General features: G+C 52.6%; 6 protein-coding genes across 6 annotated transcripts; 4 read left to right on the forward strand and 2 right to left on the reverse strand.

Annotated features, from left to right (window-relative positions):
- Nucleotides 1-545: 545 nt before the first annotated feature.
- On the forward strand, nucleotides 546-1830 carry BDV14DRAFT_15198 (6-phosphogluconolactonase). The gene has a single exon (XM_073766576.1). It carries the CDS (start codon nucleotides 857-859, stop codon nucleotides 1655-1657), a length of 801 nt encoding a protein of 266 aa, XP_073630913.1. The 5' UTR covers nucleotides 546-856; the 3' UTR covers nucleotides 1658-1830.
- Nucleotides 1831-1869: 39 nt separating this feature from the next.
- On the forward strand, nucleotides 1870-4391 carry BDV14DRAFT_168743 (uncharacterized protein). Its single transcript, XM_073767908.1, has 2 exons — nucleotides 1870-2332; nucleotides 2394-4391. Exons 1-2 carry the CDS (start codon nucleotides 2285-2287, stop codon nucleotides 3735-3737), a joined length of 1392 nt encoding a protein of 463 aa, XP_073630914.1. The 5' UTR covers nucleotides 1870-2284; the 3' UTR covers nucleotides 3738-4391.
- A 1285-nt stretch (nucleotides 4392-5676) lies between these two features.
- BDV14DRAFT_197589 (WD repeat-containing protein) lies at nucleotides 5677-9295 on the forward strand (the record flags this gene model as incomplete). The annotated part of the gene is made up of 5 exons (XM_073772724.1): nucleotides 5677-5834; nucleotides 5940-8707; nucleotides 8759-9006; nucleotides 9108-9206; nucleotides 9287-9295. 5 exons carry the CDS (start codon nucleotides 5677-5679, stop codon nucleotides 9293-9295), a joined length of 3282 nt encoding a protein of 1093 aa, XP_073630915.1.
- A 434-nt stretch (nucleotides 9296-9729) lies between these two features.
- On the reverse strand, nucleotides 9730-12068 carry BDV14DRAFT_168757 (putative MYND domain protein). The gene has a single exon (XM_073767909.1). The coding sequence runs from the start codon at nucleotides 11771-11773 to the stop codon at nucleotides 10016-10018; it is 1758 nt and encodes a 585-aa protein (XP_073630916.1). The 5' UTR covers nucleotides 11774-12068; the 3' UTR covers nucleotides 9730-10015.
- An 861-nt stretch (nucleotides 12069-12929) lies between these two features.
- BDV14DRAFT_168759 (uncharacterized protein) lies at nucleotides 12930-15728 on the reverse strand. The gene has a single exon (XM_073767910.1). It carries the CDS (start codon nucleotides 15658-15660, stop codon nucleotides 13084-13086), a length of 2577 nt encoding a protein of 858 aa, XP_073630917.1. The 5' UTR covers nucleotides 15661-15728; the 3' UTR covers nucleotides 12930-13083.
- A 123-nt stretch (nucleotides 15729-15851) lies between these two features.
- On the forward strand, nucleotides 15852-16903 carry BDV14DRAFT_168762 (dolichol phosphate-mannose biosynthesis regulatory protein). The gene is made up of 3 exons (XM_073767911.1): nucleotides 15852-15903; nucleotides 15974-16054; nucleotides 16113-16903. Exons 1-3 carry the CDS (start codon nucleotides 15901-15903, stop codon nucleotides 16299-16301), a joined length of 273 nt encoding a protein of 90 aa, XP_073630918.1. The 5' UTR covers nucleotides 15852-15900; the 3' UTR covers nucleotides 16302-16903.
- The last annotated feature ends 927 nt before the right edge of the window (nucleotides 16904-17830 follow it).

A 17830-nucleotide genomic window follows, 5' to 3' on the forward strand; every position in this document is an offset into this window, starting at 1 on the left:
GTGTCCATTTGTAGACACCTACCTGTGCTTTGCTGGGCCGCGATCGCAGAGTAGTGGTATCTTGGTTTATTATTGCAGTGGGGCCTCTATCGTGGTGATCGACTGTCTAAATATACACTCATGCCTATATATATTTTTTGGCCCTGGACGATCCAGGCACTGAGACATTCGATGGGCCCGTAATGAGCAAATGGAGACACAAATAGATACAACGGAGAAAAGAGAAGAATACATGGCCTCATAAGTGCAAAGCCCTAGCGATCCAGAGAGTTACCAATTGAGTGTTCTATATACGCAGCGCAGAACATGTACTCTCTAGAGTGGTGACGTCACGTGGTCGTTGCGCGGGCTCTCTCCCATTCCTCCTACTCCCTTTGCTCTTTCCTTATCATAGAGTACTTTGGTGACTGATCACCTCATACACTTTCCAATCAAGTTATCGCAACGGTATCTGACTCGATGCTGCACCTTAGTGAGCTCAACGTGTCCATGTGAAGCTTCCGGAGACTCCGGCCCTGTGGCGGTCATGCCTCACGTCAAACAACCATATGGCAGAACCTAACGTGTATCGAATGTTCTACATGGTAGTCTCAATAGAAGGAAATACTACTCAAAGATTGATATCATCCTTACATACCCGGGCAATATCCGACGGTCTTCGCTTCCGCAACAAACGCGGGCAACAGTGTCCCTCCTGCCCCGCCACCCCACCTACAGCTCTGACCGAAGACACCACTGGAAGTGACCTCACTTATCTTTCAACCTCACATTCTCTCTTAGGCTCTCACACTCAAACTGCCCATCTACTCCATTTACAACCACTTTATCAGCAATCGCAAAAGTCACATTCATCACAATGCCCGGCCCAGCCCCGAACCTACTCAGCTACCCAGACACTGGCGCTCTGGCTAAGCAATTACGGCCCTACGTCCTCGGAAACCAGAACTCTGCCCTCGAGCGCCACGACACTTTCCGCGTCGCCGTATCAGGGGGCTCCCTCCCGGCTACGCTAGCTAAAGCTCTTCTCGCCCCTGGTGACGGTTCCAAGGAAGACACTGCGCAGTTCTCCAAGTGGGAGATCTTCTTCGCGGACGAGCGCGCTGTGCCCCTCGACCACGAGGACAGCAACTACAAGCTTCTTAAAGACGAGCTCCTCGAGAAGATCCCATCGGAACTCGGCACCCCCAAAGTTTACACCATCGATGCGAACCACGTCAAGGACGACGACCCCCAGGAATTGGCGGACCTATACCAGGAAGAACTGATGCGCTCGTTTGCCGCCAAGGACAGCGTGAAGCTCCCTGTGTTCGACCTTATCCTCCTCGGCTGCGGACCTGATGGCCACACCTGCAGTTTGTTCCCTGGTCACGAGTTGCTGCGCGAGAAGGACGCTTGGGTGGCTGCCATCAGCGACTCCCCCAAGCCCCCACCTAAGCGTATTACGCTCACACTGCCTGTCGTTACGCACGCCGTGAACATCGCTTTTATCGCTACCGGTGGTGGAAAGAAGGATATCATGAAACAGATCTTTGATGCTGAGGAGGGAAGGAGCCTCCCATCTGCCCTTGTCAACCAGGGCGCCGGAGAGAAGGTCAGCTGGTTCACTGACCACGCCGCCGTGGAAGGTGTTTCTTTCCCCAGACGAGGAAGCTTGTAATCTCGGTAGATTGAATTGGAATTTGAAAAGATTGGCTGTCTAGCGATGGAAAAATTGTCTTGGTCAACTCCCTGTCGTTTCCTGCATTCAAATACCTGTATGAATTACGTCCTATAGAATAACAGGTTCAGCACCATACTCTGTACTGTGTCTATATTATTGTCATAGAACCGCGCCATAGTATTGGGTAAGCCATGCACTAAACAGATAGCAGTAAGCGTAACCCATAGTCCATAGTTATCTCTTGACAGTAAATGCCCGGTATTCGTGTTCTACTCTCTATAGATCCAGTGCGCACGGACTGTCCCTACAACAAATGCATTGATCTACCGAGTATAACTCTGTCATTGCGACCAATAAATTGGCAACTAACTTTACACAAACCTGTAGGGTTCTCCGCTGCCAAGGTTGTTCCTGGGACTTTCCTTTGCAGGAATAAAAGCGGGTTGCTGGTTGACAACCGTGCCAAGCTTCGATTGTTGATCTCACCGCAGCTTCGATCTTCAAGGGTCGGACCCTCATGACTCGAGCTGCACCGACCTGGAGAACTTCATGGCACAACTTTCCTCTTCCCACAGTTCTCCCATCTCTGGCGCCCAGGGCTGAATCCCGCCCCCTTTCGGAACCATGCCAATCCCCACGCGTTCGGTTCCAGGAAGAGACCCCCGCAAACAGGTGAGATCGGTCCGATCCCCTTTCAGATCGCGTTGTTTATGCTCATGCATTCTGTAAACAGACTGCTCCTGCAGGACGCGCAGTGTCCGGCTTAAAACTGCCGTCTACCGTAACCCAATCCAAAGATGAGACGCCGTCCAAGACCCTCCCTTCGAAAACAACAACCACATCCTCTACCCTCCCTACTCGTCGCCAGAGTCTCATTCGACCGAGCGGATTGAAACCTCCTTCCTCTACCAGTACTAAGCCCTCGACTCCTTCCACAAGCACAAGAACGGTTGCGCGACGACCTACTTCTCCGGTCAAGAAGGATGATGCTTCCAAATCGCAAATCGCACGGCCAGCCTCGCCGAAGAAGACGGATATGCCTCCCCCTCCTCGACCGGTTCGATCGGCCTCCCTGAGACAACCTCCGACTTCGACTGCTGGAACACCTACGGCGCCGCGTGGACATACGAGACATCGGAGTCAGGTCGTAACGCCGGCCTCGAAGCCTCTTCAGACAGCACAGGCGACGACGACGCCCAGGGCCCGGAATCAGTTTTCTACGTATCAGCAGAAATTCTCTCCGAAGAAGACGACGAATACGTCGACACCGATACCCACTACAAGCGTCCCTTCCGAGCAAGTCTCGTCCTTGATTCCTTCGTCCTGGCCGGAGATCGCAGCTTTACAAACGGAGCTCCTACAACTAAGCCTCCTACACCAGTCTGGATTGCAGCGCAACGAGCAGTGGGGGAGCGAAGCGGAGGCGCAGCTACGGAGCAAATATAACTCGGTCGCTGGCGACTACAGAGCTATTATAAACGATGAGAAGGAGTCGCAGCGGAAACTCAACGGCCAAGCGCTGCAATTCTGGCTCAAGAATTCGCGCGAGCATAAGGGGCAGCAAGGGTTTGGGGAGCAAGTGCGCCTTCTATCTCAGATTGCTCAAGAGGTGTATGATGTTAGCGACGTCCACGGCGGACGGTACACACTGGCTATACTAGAGTTTGAGAGCTGGCTGCAGAGAGTCGAAAGGATTCAAGGCGCCCGCGGGCGCGTAGTAGGGCAGGAAGGTGAAGACTTCATCGACCCCATTCATCGCAATTGGAAGAAAGAGACCAATGCTTTGATTATGAAGCTAGAGCTTGTACAAAGACAGCTTCAAAGTCTCGATATTTTGGGGTACGGCGAGGTGGAAGCGCTCGGCGAATCTGCGCTGCTTCGAACAGTCAAGAGTAGTGACGATTTAGTCAGCCAAATGGTCGAAGAACTGAAGATTGTTCGCAGAATTGAAGCCGACATCGTCAAGACAGAGAAGCAACGGATTGGTCAGCTAGCTCAACAGTTGGTTGAGATGCATCCACGCGAGGATCCTTTGGTTCCAAGAACCGGACTCTGGACACGAACCTTCACGTCATGATAATCGGATCCAATGATGGTTTCATAGTTTTTGCTGGGACGTTTGATCGACCCCCTCGGTTACGCCGCAAGCAGGGGACAGAACCTGTTTTGATGTTTTGCACTCCTGCGGTACAACCGCGAAGGAGCAGACTCAGTCGCATATGACTGGGTAGGGGTCGAACCAAACTTCCACACTCCAAGGGTCTTGGAGAAGAAACCTGTTTTTGCAAAGCAGCATACTACACGAGGCATTATTGGCTTGTTGATCCATCTCCGTGGTGGAAGAATTGCACATGGACAAGTCGTCCCACACAGGCTAACGCTGTCCCTGTCATGCAACTTCGGTTGACTCTTGGACTGCCTTGACCAGGAAATTGAAGAGTCTCACATGTCTTCTGTAACCGAGACTCTGGTTTCTTGGTACAGAATAAAGCAAGGAAAGATGATAGGAGAATTTGTGCTAATTTGAAATGGTTGCGAATAACAATACGAGGAAGTAAGCAGAGATTGCCAGACGAGCTTCGCATTCTTCCGAAGAGAGTCTAGATGTCCAGCCCGATGGGGCCGTTTGCTAGCGGGAGTGCTCTACTGCATTTCCGAGGAAGACTCAGCAAGGGATAGTTGTGATGGCGAGCACTGAAACCGGAATCAGACGAGAGTATATAGTTGAGGTAATATACGGCTGTACACATTCTCTTTGTATTAATTTTAGAATAATGTATCAAGCAAGGCTGCTGATGGTGTGTACAATGTCTATACTCTGTACAGGTACTCTCTGGTTCTCAAAAATAGGACGGCAGGAGTGGAGCATCACAGCTGAGTCAGCCACCCATTGACGTGCGAATTCCAAGTTCTGGGAATGTCAACTGCGTCACTACGTCACTCTGGGGAAGATCAAGAAGAAAACCGTTCGGTTGCCTTCCTAGAATCTCTAGCTTTACTGCTCTTCACTCGCCTTACCCCTCTTCGACATGGAGGGTAACGGGCTTCCAGACCGCGATCGAAGCCCTGGAACTTGGAATCAATCCTGCCACTGCCAGATCTGCCGAACCATCTGCAGGCGCACCACAGTCCAGCGGCGACTGGTGTGACATCATGGCCAATGCTCCCTCCCAAGTCCTCGTCGCCAGGGAAAGTGATGCTGAGAGTCTTTGATTTGAGACTAAGACATGCTCATGGACCTGTCTATTGCTAGCGACAACCCGAGCCTCATTGTCGTATTAGTTTGTCGCCTGGTACAGGTACAGAACAGTACTCTGCAAAATCTGGAACCTTCGGCGTAGCCTGTTAGTTGCTACTCACTGCGTTGTTGTCAGTCAGCCAGCCAGCCAGCCTACTACCTACCTACACTACTACTCTCCCGTAGGATCAAGCACACAGTTCTGGACCGGTGGATCTTCCCATCCCAGCGATTATCCCAACGTCGCTCGTTCCATGATCCGTCCTGTGTTTTTCTTTTGCTTTTCTTTCCAAGCGGTGTCGCTGCTCCTCCCCCCCCCCCTCCCAGATCAAAGTCAGAGCGCTAGGCCAAGCTACCAGATCCAAGTGTCCCAGGGCCCTACCAACACTACTAAGTACTGGTACACACACACAGTTTGCTAGGGAATTCCTCTGACCGACCCCTGATCTCATTCTTCGCTTTCCCCGCTGCTGCTGCTGCCACCACTCTCTCGGCCCAGCTAGGGACGGTCGCACACACCATCTCTGCATCTTCTGCGTTGTGCGCGTCCTGCCTCTTTTCCTTGCCCTATTTTCATCCTTCCGTGATCTTCCATCGTCTCCAAGTCGCTGTTATCGTTCGTTGTTGATGCCTCCATAACCGTGCCAGTTTGGCTTTCCAAAACATCGCCTGGTGCCCACTCATCATTCTGGCCGATCGGTGTGCGGACGTTACGCGGCACGAAATGGTCCAGCCTTGACCATTCTAGGAAGCAGTCTCGCCTCGCCCGACGTCGAAAATGTCCAGGTCTCTGTACGACCGCATCTGGCGCCGGGAGGCCGGAGGAGGCTCAACCTCGGCCGACATTCGCGGCCTCTATGGTTCGAAGGAATGGGTTAGCGATCTGGATATTGTTAATGAACTTGGGGGTCATACCGGCTGTGTCAACGCTTTGAGGTAGGCGCGCGTGACTTTTGCTCCACCTTCTTGACCTTTTTCATCCTATCCATTCCATCCACTTTTTGATGATTCCCAATGTATGGGACACTGATTGGTTTGCAGTTGGTCGCGCTCTGGCCGGCTCCTCGCATCGGGCTCGGACGATTTCCATTTAAACATATATTCGTATCAGCCGGACTCATCGACTGCACCCTTCACCCTCAACACCAGCATCTTCACCGGCCACACAGGAAATATTTTCTCCGTCGCGTTTATGCCATATTCCAATGACCGAACCTTAGTGACTGCCGCCGGCGACTCCCAGGTACGAGTTTTTGACATTGAACATTCCAGTCGGGGCGGCTCGCAGGTTGTGGCATCAGGATTTTCTGCACCATTAGCGAACCAGCGCATGAACCGATTCTTTGGCAATGCGCGATATCTCGGGGTGGGCAACACCAATGCGCGGATATATCGAAGCCATGCGGATCGTGCTAAGCGCATCGTGACCGAATCCTCCCCGCATCTTTTCCTGACGTGCTCCGAAGATGGTGAAGTTCGCCAATGGGATTTGCGCCTCCCTTCGTCTGCGTACCCTAAGCCTCGAGGTGGTCTTCTATACATGACGCAGCGCGCTGGGGACGGGCACGATGACTCCAACGTTCCTCCTCCCCTGATCTCATATAAACGGCACAGGCTTGATCTGAATACCATATCCTGCTCCCCGAGTCAACCCCATTACATTGCGCTGGGCGGAGCCCACTTGCACTGCTTCCTTCACGACAGACGTATGCTAGGGCGGAACCTATCAGAAGAGCGGGGCGACCCTGGTACTTCCCCTAGCATAGGAAACAGTCAAGATGAGGAGCTGATGGGCCAGGCAACGCGGTGTGTGCGGAGGTTTGCGCCAAACGGCAAGGAACGGACCAAGTCTCGGTATAATGGCCACATCACAGCGTGTAAAATCAGTAATGCCAACCCCAATGAGATGATTGTGAGCTGGTCCGGCGACCACATATACAGCTTCGACTTGGTCCGCAGTCCCGACGCTCTAGACACACACCAGGAGCAACAAAAGCAGCGACCCACCGCCCAAAGCAAATCTAGCTCTCGTAAACGGCGGAGCTCCAAGGACAGAAAGCGTAAGCGCCAACTTAGAACTTCTCAGTCCTCCCAGTCTAGCGGCGGCAGACAGCACAGGTCCCGGCGGAGCGAGGAAGCCCGTGAGGAACAAGGAGAAGAAGAACAAGAAGACAGCGAGCTAGCATTTCGAGTCCGGTACGGGAATGGCGAAACCGAGAACATCCCGCTTCCTTCATTGTTACACGAAGGTTCCACCGCGTCAGGCGTGGCTTCGGCAGAAGCAATGGAACAGGCGAGGTTCGCTGTACTCAACGAAGCACAGCGGCAGAGCCTGCGAATAGCCAAGGGCCTCGTCAAGCTTCGCAAGGCGTTCTTCTCACTCGAGGCATCTGCCCGTGAAGAAGCGGGGATGTCGACCCCGTCGTCCGTCGTGGCCTTCCACGACTCGTTTGCTTCGACCCTAATGTGCGCCCTGACCTTCTTGCCCGAGATAGAAGAGGTAATGCGGACATGGGGATACCCCATCAACCCTAGCCCCGAGGTTGTCCGCGTGCAGCAAACACTGCGCCGTAACCGCGAGTCCTCATACAGGTTTGTCCAGGCTGCTGGGACCCTCGCGCGGGCTTTAGACGGCGACGTCCAGGATTACGGCGTAGACGACGACGCCGTAGAGCGGTTCCAGCAGATAACTCCAGCACCAGGTGAAGACAACGTCATCAACCAGAGAGAGCAATTCGGGTACGACTTCATAAAGGCACTGCTGTTGTTCGTCGAGGGCGGTCGGAGCGCGCTCCTGAATGGCTTCAAGCGCAGCGCAACGCATGGCCGCAACCGCGACAGGTTTCCCATACCGGAGTATGCTCATGACGGTGCCATTGAGGCAGTCCTGATCCCTTACTTCCATGAACTTGCGGACGACACACCCGTTGTGAATGTTGACAGCTCGAGATTTGAACGCGACGAGACCCGTATCCTCTTTCCCACGCAGCATGCAGCAGTCGATGCGTTCCAGAATGCCCTGAACGAGTCACCGAACGGCGTAGAGGATCATAAAGCCGCTAGAGCGCCTGGCCACTTGAGCCGGTCGTCGTCCGATGGATCAAACAGCTCTAGAGAGTCAAGAGCCACGGACCCTGGTACGCTAACGCGATACTGGCTTCTTGAGGTAGGGCGCGGGATATTGATGGAAGCGGGAACGGGCGTGAACTTTGAATTTGTGAACCGGGCGTTTGGGGGCTTGAATGCGACGATTGATGACTCGGACGATAGTATGGATGTTGAGCGCTCGCAGGACGATACGGAGACGAATACCGAGGACGAACCTATCCGGGATATCAGCCTCGCTATCAACCGGGAGTTCGGTCGTCATCGGCGTCTAAATGATCTCGGGCTACAGACGCCGACGAGCACGGACTCGGCGAATGAGGACGATGACGATGATTCTGACGCGATGGAGGACAATTCTTCCGACGAGGAGGACGAGGAAGATGACGAAGATGACGACGAGGGTAACGACTTCGACGCCGACGAGTCCGAGGAAGACGCCGCAGAGCGCCTATTCCTGAATTATGGTTTCGAAAGAAACCGCAGGGAAGAAGTCGAGACGAATGTCCCTGTCTCGTCTCACACAAGGGTATACCGTGGCCACTGCAACGTGAAGACAGTCAAGGACGCAAACTTCTTCGGTCTAAACGACGAGTATGTCGTTAGTGGAAGCGACTCAGGACACCTGTTCATCTGGGAACGAGATACCTGCAAGCTCGTCAATATTCTCAAGGGCGACGATGAAGTAGTGAATGTTGTTCAAGGTAAACCACCATCAACTCTCCTTCAGGGGATGATATTAACAGTGTACGCAGGCCACCCTTACGAACCAACCCTCGCAGCCTCCGGCATAGACGACACAATCAAGATCTTCTCGCCCGACCAACGCGCACAAGAAGACGCCCGGAACGGAATTAACATCCTCGACCCAAATAATCCCGCCAACACAGTTGGAAACGGCTACGGCGGCCTGAAGAGTGCGAAATGCATGCACGATAGTTACCGCATCATGAGCGAGAACGATGTCCAGCGGCAGGGCGGGATGAGCGATGCTTTTGTGACGGTATGCTTTTGTTTGCCCCACCCACAATAATCCTTTTGTTCTGGCGACATAAAGTTCGATATGAATTCGGTTTGGCTTGGCTAATGCATTGCATCACGCAGAGACACATGCTAGCGCAGTTTGCGGCGACGGTGCAGCAGCAGCAGGGCGGGTTGGTTCCTGGGGAACATTCGCGGATTGTGCTTGATGAGAATTGTCAGGTGAGTTCTTCTTTCTCTCTTTCTCTGAAATCCCTTGAGGTCAGTGTGTAGGGTTAGTATTGACAAATGGCGTCTTGTAGGTGATGTGATGTGACGACCTGCAAGTGCAAGTGCAAGTGATCAACGGCCAAGACGTAGTTAGCCAGAGGGGCATCAAATAGACTGTTCGACGCCCTCTCACACCATCTTTAATGATAACCTACCTAGTCATCCATGAGTATACTTAGGTAGTAGGCTCCAATTCGGTTCCACCAAAAATGTCAAAGCTTCAGCTTTCAACTTCAATATAAAACTCAACTCAGGAGTAAACCAAACCAAGAAACAAAACTACGGGGTAAGAACGTAAAAAAAGTTTGATGCCATTGTTCTAGTTTTATTTACCGGGCGCGATCAACGCCACGACGTCAGCGGCTTGGAGATCGCATGGTTCCGATCTATACCTGCCAATTATGTGGCGAGGTGTATAGTGCTACTTTTGCCTATCGGGGAGGAAACTACGTGCTACTATGTTTAGTGCGGGAGTCAAGGGGTATTTTTGGTTCTCTGGTAGAGAAGTGAGGCGGTAGATATGTAAGGCAGGGGTCTGGGTAGGCCTAAAGCAGTCTTTCGTGCCTTCCTTTTGGCTCATGGCTAGGTCGTTCCTTCCTCGGTTGTTGGGTTGGGCTGCCGTAATTGCCACTGACGTTGAGGAAGGAGCAGTGGGGTTTCCAGGATCGGCAGGCACGACGTATGCTCGTCAATCAACTTCTTGTTCCTTATTCCTTGAGTACAGAGTAGCTCCAATGAAATCAGATCTATGTCTATCTTGTCTATATTTTAAGCCCGTCCAAAGTAGAGGTAACATCCACCTCACCAGCTTCCCAAACACACCGATCACACAAACACTTCCCACCCAGTGCACCAGCCGCCCATTCCCGTCGTTCCTTGACATCAAGACCTATATCACAGTAATGATTCAGGATCTCCTGGTCCTTCTTGATCCCCTCGCCTCGTCCTTGTAGGGCTTTCTCCTCCCCGTTCTTTCTCTTCCATTTAGCTCGTTCCTCTTCACCGCGAACAACGAACGAGATCTCGCCTCCCCATTCCCATCGAACATTGGGGTCACACGAGTGGTTCGCTAGACACCAGAGTGGATGGACGGCGCAGGTCTCGGGGCCGCCGTCCCATGTTGAAAGACGGCCTGATGCCGTGCCTCGGAATTTCGCATAGAGCGTGTTAAGGACCCACGTATCGTACCTAGCGAGGTTCGCGTACGGATCGACTTGCATTTCCTCGATTAGACGCATTGGCTGTAGGATGGAGAGGTGGAAGCTAAAGGGTAGTGTGCCGATACTTGGGCCCTCAGGTACTTGTGCCGGGCCGTCAGATTCAGAGTCAGGGACAAAATCACCCCAAATATACTTAACTTCCGGCAGATCAAGCGGATGCACACCCTGCGTCTCCGCCATCGCCAGCGCGCGCCCAAGGAGCAAAAGGTACAGATAGTCTGCTTTATCCTTTGCGTCGGGGATATCCTTCCCTATGGCCTCGAGGTTCTCCATTAGTCCGCAAACAGAGCCGTGGTAGATTTCCTGTGCGCGGTCGTGGCATGATGAAGAGCAGAAGATTGTATCGTAGCATTCGTCGCATGCGACGGGTGGATTTGGGGATGAGAGGTCGGGTAATGGGGCGTTGCAGGCGTCGCAGAGGTCGTCGTGGAGGCGGTTTGTGGCTGTTAGTAGAGATGATTCGTGTAGGATTGTTTCTCCCGGAGCAAGGGAGGATTTGGCGAAAAGGCCTAGTTGGATGGAGACTTCTTCTTCCTCTTCACTATCCTCTTTCTTTTTTTCGTCTGGCTTGGTGGTGGATTGGTTGTGGAGGACTGGTAATGCAACAGCTCGCACTTCGCACTTTGGTGCGATATCCTTTAGTCGCTCGTTTAGGAGCGCTAATGTCTCGGGCGACTTGCGGTCTGGTTCGTGCTCGTTCCACCGGTAGAGGATTCTGCGGGCGAAGCCTTGTGCTTTGAGGGTGCTGGGGTTGATATCCTCTCCCTCTTCCTTTCCTTTAGAGGCATAGTACTGCATCTTGATCTGCGTAATTTGACCCTCGATATCCGTCTTCGCATCCAAAACAGATGATTTCTCTTCGGCGTTCTGAGTCGCAATCTCATCAAGCACTGTCCTCCCGCGCAGAGCGAACTCATATGCATCGCGCAAACAACCACATTTCACGAGACTCCGTACAAGGAGCGCGTAAACAGGGCCAATGAGAGATCTATACTCTTCTTCTGTGATAGATTCGTAGTTTTCATCCTCCTCTTCATCATCATCATCATCATCCTCTTTTTGCGCAGGCGGCTCTGGCGATGTCACTCCCTCCTTCCTCCTCCTAGCATGGAACTCGCACCCATCCGGATCAACGACCGAGTCCAGTAATGACAAAGCGCGGTATGCATCCGCAGCAGCGAGGTCAGGGAAGCCCAAGCGCTCGTGGATCTGGCCGCGTATTAGGTGGCATGTTGGGTTGTGCGGGTCTGCGTAGAGCGCCGTGGTCGCTGACGCACGCTCGTCAAGCAGGGGTCCCATTCTGGTAAATTCCAAGGGGACCTTTGTGCCTGTAAGATAAGAATGCTGGCTTGGACGTGCAGGTAAAGTTCAAGCAAAAGTGGTGGAGATACGTCCCGCCCCACGATCTATAGATTTTTTTTTTCGTTCTCGTGGCGAGATGCGCCGAGTCCGTCCTGTTGATGGTGCAATTCAACGGGCGCCAAGCAGGCTGATTAAAACTGCTTGAGTACAATTTGAGCAAATAATCAGACAGTCTGCAGTACTCTGCAGATACCTGATCAAGTCCCAAGAAGCGTGCCTGGAAATCTTCAACTTCAACCCCCCACTCACCCCGCCAAAATTGACTTTTAATGCAGCTTCATTGTCTGGATTACTCAGCGATGTACCTGTGCATAACTTGACTAGTACCCAGCCCTAGTTGGCTTGCTCCATTATCGCCGCGGGACCATAGCTCTACGCTGGAGGTAAACCACACTCGGAGAAAGGTGCACTCAATCTCGTCCTACTTAGTAGGAAGGAGCAACTACTATCCGAAGGGCTGTTCCTTCCTTATACGTTTCTAACCAGTCGTTCAGGGAAGGAGCGACCAACTTCATCCGGATGAGGAAGGAACGATCCTAGCAGGGCACTATCGCTCCTTCCCCATGCATTGTAGACCAGTTGTTTGAGGAAGGTACGACTGGCAACCTTGATACATTGCCGGATGTCATAGAAATTCGACTGTGTCATGATGCCTATCCTCTGGACGAATGTACTGGTGCAACAAGGCTCGGCTGGTAGATGAGATGGATCCGAGCAATACGCAGCATCAGGCTTGTGTTAGTATTTTGCTTATAGGGTATATTCTTGGATAGATTCCTTCCAGTTAGTATTCTTACTCGACTCTGTCTCATTGTTTGAAGAAGGGCGGTGCTGATATTGGTGGTACACGCGGGCAGATATGCTCCAGAGTCCTGACCCGCCTCCGCCCATACCTTTTCATGTCATTATGCAAGGCGCTATGGGCAATAGCAAGCACAATAATGATGAAGCCAGTACTAGCCATATGGATAAAATCGTGCTTGCCAATTTTGAAACACCTACTGGGTCGCCACTCCCCTGCATTGTTGTGATGGGGTTGATCCATAACAGGAAGTAACAACCGGACGAGCCTTCAGTACTAAGGAAGCAGCGATCGCTTAGATTACTTTGAGAGTCACTTAAGTATATGGAATAGACACGGGTCTTCTGCACTGTATATTGGTGTGCCAATTCTGCTATGATACATCGTGACTAGGTAAGAACAGTAAACATTTCCAGCCCATTATCTATCCCTTGCATGCCATAAATCACCGCCTTGGAGGCGTTGAAGAACGCGCTCGCCGACGCGGAGACTTCGACATCGGCGAACTAGAGTTCCGACGTCGTGCGTCTTTGTTGTACCGAGGACTAGGCGATCTCGAGACAGAATAATCCTTGCCTCGGCGAACAGGTGGCCGTGGCGAACGGGACCTGGATATGCTTTGGTCGCCTCGCCGAGGTGGAGGGGACACTGACTCCGAAGAGTAGCGTCTACGCGCAGGTGCACGGCGCGGTGGTGGAGTGACTGAGCGTGACGGAGATCGCGAATAGCTGCGGGCTCTTCCGCCGCTTCGATGGGGTGGGGTGATGGAGCGGGAGAGGCTGCGATCCCGACGAGGAGGTGGAGATCGAGAATCGCTACGCCCGCGGGCTGTGCGACGGGGTGGACTGCGGCTGCGGGATGGCGATCGGCTGTAGGAAACTGAGCGGCGGCGGTTTCGCACGGGGGATCTGGATCGCGAAGCGCTATAGGGGCTTCGGCTGTAGCTACGACGAGAAGAGCCAGACACTGATCGCGAGTATGATCTGCCGCGGCTGGCTGAACGTCTGCGACCGCGGCCTGGAGATGGAGAACGAGAGTAAGATGGGGAGCGGGAGTAAGAGTATGAGCGGGAGCGAGAACGGGATGAGTAGGAGGATCGTGAGCTGACAGACTCTGAGCGAGTGGCTGGCAGGGCGGGAGGCGCGGGCTTGGGCATGTTTTGCAGGAACTCGCGCATCTCCTCTGTCAATGCACCAAAGCCAATGCTGGTGAAGTAGTTGATAGAGAAACGGGTGTTGCGGGGATTGTCCGTTGGGAACAGGCCGTCGAAGCTTGGGCGCAGAATCTCATCTGTCATGCGCTCCCGCAACTTCGGTACACCAAGATGTTCAGCGAGATCCTGGAACAAAATCTTGATGAAGATACGGCTGCTAGACGTCGTCTCCTCCTCGTTCAGGTGAATGATGGACAAGACATGCCAGCCGAGGGCGTCGGTACTCAACATGTGTCCGAAGAACCGAGCGATATTGCGCAGGCGGTTGGTCTCGTAACGATGGATGGTGTCGTAGTACTTGGCAAAGGCGTTCTCGAAGAGGTCTGACCAGAGGCGGTTGATCTTTGCAAATCGCTCACCGATCAAGCCATAAAACTTGGAGTATGTTCGCTCCTGCGAGCAACACTCAATGACCATTGAAGGAAGCTCAGGCTCCAGGCCAGCTGGCAACGAGATCTTCATCAACTTGTGACAACATTCTTCAAAGTCGATACTTGACATGATTGTCAGGTAGATAGTACGCCGCAGATTCACAAGATCTGTGTTGCTTTGGTCCTTGATATCCATCTGGCGCTCTTCCTCTTCCTCCTCACCTGAGCTTTCGTCTTCATCTCCGCTCTCGTCTTCGTCATCACTTCCTTCACCGAGAATCTCAGCCTTCAATTTCTTGTAGGCGTCCTCATGCTCCTCCCATTGCGCGTCGTACTTGAAAATGTTCAAGCCGTCCTGTGTCTCAACCTCATCGTGAAGTCCAATTCGGTGTGTGATTTGATCCTCCTCTTCTACCAAGTCAAGCTCTTCCTTGACGGCCGGGTTGTCCTTGTATCGGTCCTTGCGCACCTGGAAAAGCACTTCGATCATATATTGCACACGCTTGTCGATGTCGGCTTCGTGAAGGATGTTTCTGAACTGGTCGAAAACTGCCAACGCAATGGGACCGCTCATTTCTTCCAAGTGCTGGCCAACCTCCCGCGTGAGGCCAACAGCAATTTCAACACTATCGTCTGTGGGTTTGTGAAGTAAAAGAAGCAGAATCTGCGCTGCGAGCACCTCGTGTACCACTTGCTGATTACAGAGATGAGCAATGAAAGTCGTAGATGATATGCAGACCGCCTTGTCGTTTCTTTTGAACGCCTTCCGGAACTGAATGATCAAGCGACTCAAAAGAAGTTCTCCAACCTGTGGTAGCTTGGTGTTGACAATGGCAGCCATCGCTGCGTAGATTGGTGTGAACGGCAAACTGGCGGCTTGTGCCTTCATGATGCTTCTGCAGAACAAGCCCCGACCGCGAACAAGGTTCTCGCCAAAAAGTTCTGGAACAATAAATTTGATGTTTGAAACGTTGACCTTGTTGATAAGACCGTTGATCGACTTCTTCAAAGCTTCCCAAGCCATCCGTTGGTACTCCTTGCTGGTCTTGTCTGTGATCTGCGCCTGCAAAGCCCGAAGTCGCGCAGGAGGGATATATGTACCTCCCGATCGCATATTGAGCAGCTTCTCATATTCGGCTTTGGCAGATGCCTGCTTCTCCTCCTCCGTCAAGGGCTTTCGCGCAGCTTCCTGTCTTTCATGCTCGCGGACGCGCTCCGCCAACTGGCGCTCTCGCTCAATCGCACGATCCGAGTCGATACGCGGCACATTGCCATCGGCATCCTCTGTATCTCCCGGGGGCGAGCGACGTCGATTCGGCGAAGGTGAACGGGAGGGAGGCGATCGCTTTCGTGAGCCCGACGGTTGCGGCGAGTAGGAAGCACCTGGAGGAGGCGTGGGCACTCGGACGGCCGACTGCAAAACAACGGGGTCCGACATCTTCCTGGCCTTCGATGGGGTGTGTGAAGTCTAATTTTCGCCCACGATCTCGAGCTGGTCGAGCTGGTCGCTGGGATGAAGGTCTGACGGGTAAACGTGAGGCGGCGAAGAAGTTTAGCGCGATCGGGTCACGTGAGCCTTCAGGAGCCAGGCTGGCCGCGACTCCTGGCAGTATAGTCTACAACGCAACAGCTTCAGACCTAGTCCTTCCTTTGAATTCAGTGTCAGATTTTTGTCACTATGGTATGAAATTGCTTTACTCGCATCTAGCGATGAATACCTAGCTAGTCAATTGCCAACTAACATGCTACAGCTGGGCCAACTCGTCGGATCCGCCATGCTTTTGGCCGCGACTGCGATCTTCCTCTACTATACGGCGTGGACACTTCTCATGGTATGCTTCCCTGCAATGCTGCTGCCTTGAACGGCTTGCTAAATTATGATTCTTTCAGCCCTTCGTCGATCCCGGCCACCCCCTCCATGCTTTCTTCCTCCCTCGCGTCTGGGCTATCCGCATCCCCGTTTTCCTTACTCTCCTCGGCTCGGCTGTCGTCGGTACATTCATTGGAATTGTTATGATCAACAGCAACAAGAAGAAGGCTGCCAAGGCCAAGGCCGCCGCTGCGAAGAAGAAGACCTGAAGAGCAAAGCGTTGTCAGGGTTGGAGTGGTGTGCATAGGACGATCCCAGGACCTAAAGGGAACTGGCTTTATATTTGGGAACCTGTAACAATATTTCTCTACTACGCTTATAATTGTGCTTTGCCGAAGGGCAGTCTCTGGAAGTTGAGCGGAGGACGCCGATTTGATATTACCTATACCTTAATGTACCATCTCCGTCCGGGATATACTCCGAGGGGAAGGGAGACACTCAACAGAATACACAACCAAAGAAAATGAAATGACAATCTTGCCAATTCTGACCTTGATTTCCTATGAAATTCGTCATAGTCACAGGCGTCATAATTCATTTGACTGTTGCAGTGACCTGGCGAGCTGATGATATCCGGCCCCGTGACGCAGGTCACGGGATGATGCTTGCAATGTCAGGTGCGGACTGGCACGGATGGATCGCCTTTGAGAAGAATCGTTTGGAACCAGAGGAGACGATAGACAGGGACCATGGTCGGAATACCCCGTTGATCGATGTGCTTGGGAATTGAGGTGGCTACCTTACCCCTCATGGGTATTCGGTCGTAATGTATACTAAACAATGGAGCATCAGGAGAAGGATGCAACAGCCTTTTCAATGAATAGACCTTAAATAGTATCTCTATGATCAAGATGTCAGCAGCGCGCCCTTGCATGATCGAGTCTATTCCAGGTTCACTCGTCATCATAAAGCTATTGTCATCATTAGCATCATGACATAGCCGTCAGGTCCTGTAATCCCACATTACCAGATACCAGCAGCCAATTGATTCCCCTCATGGGGAGCGTTCCAAGCCCCAACATCACTGCTGGTGACAGTTCCGGGCCTACTGGAAAGAGGCGCAGTTGGGCTTAATAACAAGAGTTCTCTGCCGGAAGACGAGAGTCGCGGGAAAATTACCAACCTGAATCTGGAGTGTCAGCCTACGTACGCAGACGGTACTCCAGGCCAATGCTCCTGACCTGATCCCGCCGCGGCTTCCCCTCCCCCTCTTTATCGCGTATCTACAGAGTACCTCCACTCATCTTCCTACAACTCCCCAACTTGCTACCACATCCCGTCTATATTGCTAATACTCGAGACTCCCGGACTTAATCCCGATCCCCTTTCCCAACTTTCTCTGAAGCGTGGACACGCCGGTTAAAGCTGAGCTTCCGCTGTCCCCGTTCCGCATCTTTCCAGCCCGGAGTCGCGCATTCCCAGCATACAGGGAAACCCGCCCCCCTCGTCATCCCCAACTACCACCTTCATTACCTTCCCCTTCTCTCGTGGATCCTGGACCCTGTCATTACCAGTTTTCGTTGTTAGTGCTGCCCCCAACTGCTCGTTACCAGCAGTTGATGTTCGATGACTCATGCTGACAGCTTGTTGTTGCTATCCAGGTACCCGCCGATCTGCGAGACTGCTAGGAGTAGATCTCCCAGCATCCTCGTTATCTTGTCAACATCCCGGTCTCAGGCCTTATCGAAGGCTTTTGAGGGCGGCCTCTTCTCTTGATACCGCCCTGCCTCATCGAGGC

The sequence above is a fragment of the Aspergillus stella-maris genome, assembly GCF_047715825.1.
Source record: "Aspergillus stella-maris strain CBS 113639 unplaced genomic scaffold BDV14scaffold_11, whole genome shotgun sequence".
NCBI classification, from domain to species: domain Eukaryota; kingdom Fungi; phylum Ascomycota; class Eurotiomycetes; order Eurotiales; family Aspergillaceae; genus Aspergillus; species Aspergillus stella-maris.